The sequence below is a fragment of the Cynoglossus semilaevis genome, chromosome 9 (genome assembly GCF_000523025.1).
Source record: "Cynoglossus semilaevis isolate Cse_v1.0 chromosome 9, Cse_v1.0, whole genome shotgun sequence".
NCBI classification, from domain to species: domain Eukaryota; kingdom Metazoa; phylum Chordata; class Actinopteri; order Pleuronectiformes; family Cynoglossidae; genus Cynoglossus; species Cynoglossus semilaevis.
Window position 1 is genome coordinate 8037140 of NC_024315.1, and position 4122 is coordinate 8041261.

The following is a 4122-nucleotide window of genomic DNA, read 5'->3' on the forward strand; positions in this document are numbered from 1 at the left end:
GAATGATCCATCTTCCTTAGCCGGCCTGTCACCCTACTGGCCAAACTTCATCATAGCCAATTACCACGGCAGACCCCGTCTTCCCTGTCTGCTCTCCATCTACATGGATACATGGGCACATTAGACACCACTATAATAAGACGGAGAGCAGCCAGAGGAGGGGGATATGGAGGGAGGGGGAGGGAGGTGAGGTTTGAAGGAATTAGGAAAGGAAAGAGGGTTTTAAATGTTTCCCAAGCCCAACAAGAGAGAGAGAACGGGAGAGAGAGGCAGACAGAGACAGAGAGAGGCAGACCGAGACAGAGAGAGTAATGTAGTGTACAGGGTAAGCTCTTATTTGGCAGGTCACAGTCCAGTGGTTGTGTTGTGTGTTGACGAGCACAGGGGTGTTTAAGAGGTCAGTGAGCACAAACACACGCCTGCACTTAAACACCTACAGCTACATGTACTGGAAACACACACACACACACACGGACACACACTGACTGATACAGAGGTGTTGGTAAAAGGCTAAGCTCTTAATTTATCACCTAAAGAACACGAACACATTGAGTTGTTTGGACGTAGACTTTGTTGTTTTACCCTCTTCATTCATTAACAGTGTCTGTACAACCTCATCACGTCGGTCGGTGCAAATGTGATGACTTCAAATGATACTTTTATTATAATATAACTGTTAATCTGTATCAAAGCTGCTGACAAACAACAATGTAACCTGATTGGCCGACATACTGTAGATACTGTACTTGTTTTCCTCGTACGTCAACTTGATCATCGTAACTTTAGTGGTATTTAATAAATCATTAAATGTTGTTGAACTTTATGGTTCTGTCATTCCTCAATAGTTGAATTTAAATGGATTTAAAGTCTAAACTGAAACTTGAGTGCTGCTCTTGTGAACTGACTGTATCAGTGAATCCTTTTTTGTAACCAGATCAATAATCTGTGTGTGGTGCAGTGTCAACTGTCAGACTTCTACAACAGCCAACATAAAAATACTGATTCACAGTACATTAAAATATACACTGTTTCTTTGTTGTTCTTATTTTGTCTCATTTACATTTCTAATGTCTGTTCTCCGTGCAGACGTCAGATTATTCATCCATGGCTTCACTAGCGGGTGGATTGGACGAGATGAAGAACAGTTTGGCCAATCCAGGAACAGGAGCTGAGCTGGGAGCCAGTGTTCCTGGTCCACAGTCCTACCCACTTGTTCCAGGTGAGAAAAAAAACAAAACAAATACTGCATGTTGTCATTAGTATGGTGATACATTTACCAACAGGTAAAGGCAGCTTAGGAGGTAAATATTCTATTTAATTAACTTTAATTAATAATAATTAATAATTAAAATGATTCTAATTATATGATAATAATGAAATTGTAAAGATTTAGGAGCTGTTAGACATCTGGACAAAACCACATGAGACCGACTCCAGTAAAATGTAACATGCACAACATGAGTAAGTTCTAAGTCTATATATTTATTTCCATCTACTGTTAGATAGAGACTTCTGTGATAAAAAAAAAAGCCTATAACCCTGGGTCTGGGAGAAGGAGGAGAAGGAGGAGGCATTGAAGAGAAGTGAGAGCCTCCTTTCTTCTGCCGTCTCCATTTAGGGACACTGGGAGAAGCAGTGGTTAATTAAGACTAAACCAGGGATTGCCTGGACAAGGCTGCAGAATTCCCATCTGTAATGAGGGGAATCATAGAGCTGGGAATTTGAGGATATCTTGGAATAGGTTCCTTTTACAGAGCTGTGAATCCACTAAAGAATATTACCTGCTCACACCCAAAGATGGACAGAGACAAGGAGGAGGAGGAGGAGGAGGAGGAGGAGGAGGCATAATCTCCATGTCTGCTTATGTATGCAGCAGTGTGTTCATATTCCCATGCTATTTTTAAATATTTAGCATGCGTTTCCTCAAAAAAAAAAAAGAGCTCCCTCTGGCTGTTAGGACGTTTTGGGAAAATAATATTTTTGTGGGGACACTGTACAGTAGTTTGGGGTTTAGGATTTAGTTTGAAGATTAGAATTAATTTTATGGTAGTGTATGTAATTAATTTATTAATTAATGTATTATATATTGGTCACAAAACATATTTTACTTAATTACTATAATGTTTTGCACCACACAATGTCTTCCTTACTTATAGAAGAATAAAGAATAGAATAAAACCGCAAAGCACCGCTGTAAAATTCAACCTCAATACTCCAATATACCAAAAATAAAATACACTGTATCTTGTATGTGCACAGCTAAGCTCTGTGCTGGAGGCCCATACTGTACAGGACACTTATTCTCTTTTCCTTTCACAATGGTCCAGACCATGTGAGGCTGAACACACTGTACATACGACACGCTGTCCAACACTGATCCTCCAGGACTGACATGTGCTGATGGCTTTTTCATTGAAAAGACATAGAAAGTAGGAGGAACAGGAGAGGCAGAGAACGTGAGTCCATCTGTAGCTGCGAGCAGCCACAGAGGAGACGTGTACTTGTTCCTTGACCTCTACGACAAAGCTGTGGAGAACAGACACGGAGCAGCACAACTGGCATAAATATGCACAGCCAATACACACACACACACACACACACACACAGACTTCAGAGGACCTGTCTGCCCTCTCTAAACTGGGCTGCAGAGAGTCCGTCTCCCCTCTCCTCCCTCTCCTCCCTCTCCTCCCTCTCCTCCTTGCCCTGTGCACTGACCCTGAGCCGATGAGTAGCCCGTCTGCGCTAATGCCTCGCTGTCGCGTCAAACACAGAGAAAAACTTTACTACACCAAGACAGGAGAGAGGAGGCGAGGGGGGACAGAGGAAGAGAGAATAAAAACAGTTGTTGGAGAGATGAACACAAACGTAATGAAGAAGAACAGAATTATCCACAGGAGACATTTTTGGAGAATTAATAAGTTAACACCATTTAAAAAAAGTCAAAGAGTTAAAGAGTTATTTTTGACATTAGCAGAAGGAGATCTTTAGTTTGTATTTTTCCTTGTCTGGAAATTGTTTTGGCAAATGTTACATGGAATCCAGTTCAACATTTAGCTTTAACTGTGGTTCTTATTTTAGTTCTTTTACTATTTTCTACCAAGTTCAAAACTAAACTGTATAGTGGACAACAAAACATCTGCACGTTTGTTTTTTTAGATTAAGAGACTTGAAATCAACATTAACAAAGGTCATCACCAAAAACAATATTTCTGCCAGCTAACAACAGTCTCGAGCTACTATTCAAATGACCAAGTGATCTACCTACAGCGAAAACATTAAATATAAATTCAGTCATATAAAGTGAACATGGTATAAAGTATTACATGTTTAGGTACTGATTAAATACATGAAACAGTTTGGCACAAATGATTAGATTCTTACAATATATATATATATATATTGAATTCATTCCTCATGATCCACCAGCTCTCCCTCTCTGATCTACTGGTAGATCCCAGTCTCCTTATTGGCCCGCCCTGGTCTAGAGGAGCTCAGGAGTAAAAGTCCAAGTCATGTGACCTAATGTTAAAACTCTGTGATCGTACATTATACCACTACTGTATCACCACACTTTAATAGCTGTGTTTTCTCCTGCCTCTCTCCCCTCTTCCTCCTCCTCTTCCTCCTCCTTCTTCCCCCTCTTCACTCAGTTAGTTCGTGGTGGTTAAGTGAAGGGGAAGTGAATGGGATTGATGGTGTTAACGTCTGAGGTGTTTATGATGATGATAAATGTGTGTGTAGAAACCAGAGAGGAGGGTGTCGCGGCCGGTGTGTGTGTGTGCGTGTGTGTGTGTCTGCGTGAGCACATGCTTGCTGGTGTGTGTGTGTGCGGTGATGATGATGAATGGAAGCCTCCGCCTCCACGCACTCCGACTGTCTGCTGCGTGCAAACATAGAGAAATGATTTTGGCCGACACACTGTCATGTAATCTAATGCAGTTATAGATCCTATCCAGGCAGTGACAGACAGGAGCAGGAGGGGGGACACGGGGGTAACGAGATGAGGGGGAGGCAGTAAATTAATAGACGCCAGTGGATGGAAAACAAGGAGAGAAGAAACAAAAGAAGCAGGGTCGTCCTGGCCGTGTGTCCCCTCCCCCCCCCCCCCCCCCACAAAGACAC

General features: G+C 41.9%; 1 protein-coding gene across 1 annotated transcript in view; it reads left to right on the forward strand.

The window, feature by feature from the left end:
• The window catches only part of pax5 (paired box 5), a 44811-nt gene that overhangs the window by 28819 nt on the left and 11870 nt on the right, over positions 1-4122 (forward strand). Inside the window, 1 exon segment of the mRNA XM_025058564.1 lies at positions 1087-1219. Coding sequence (XP_024914332.1) covers positions 1087-1219 — 133 coding nt within the window.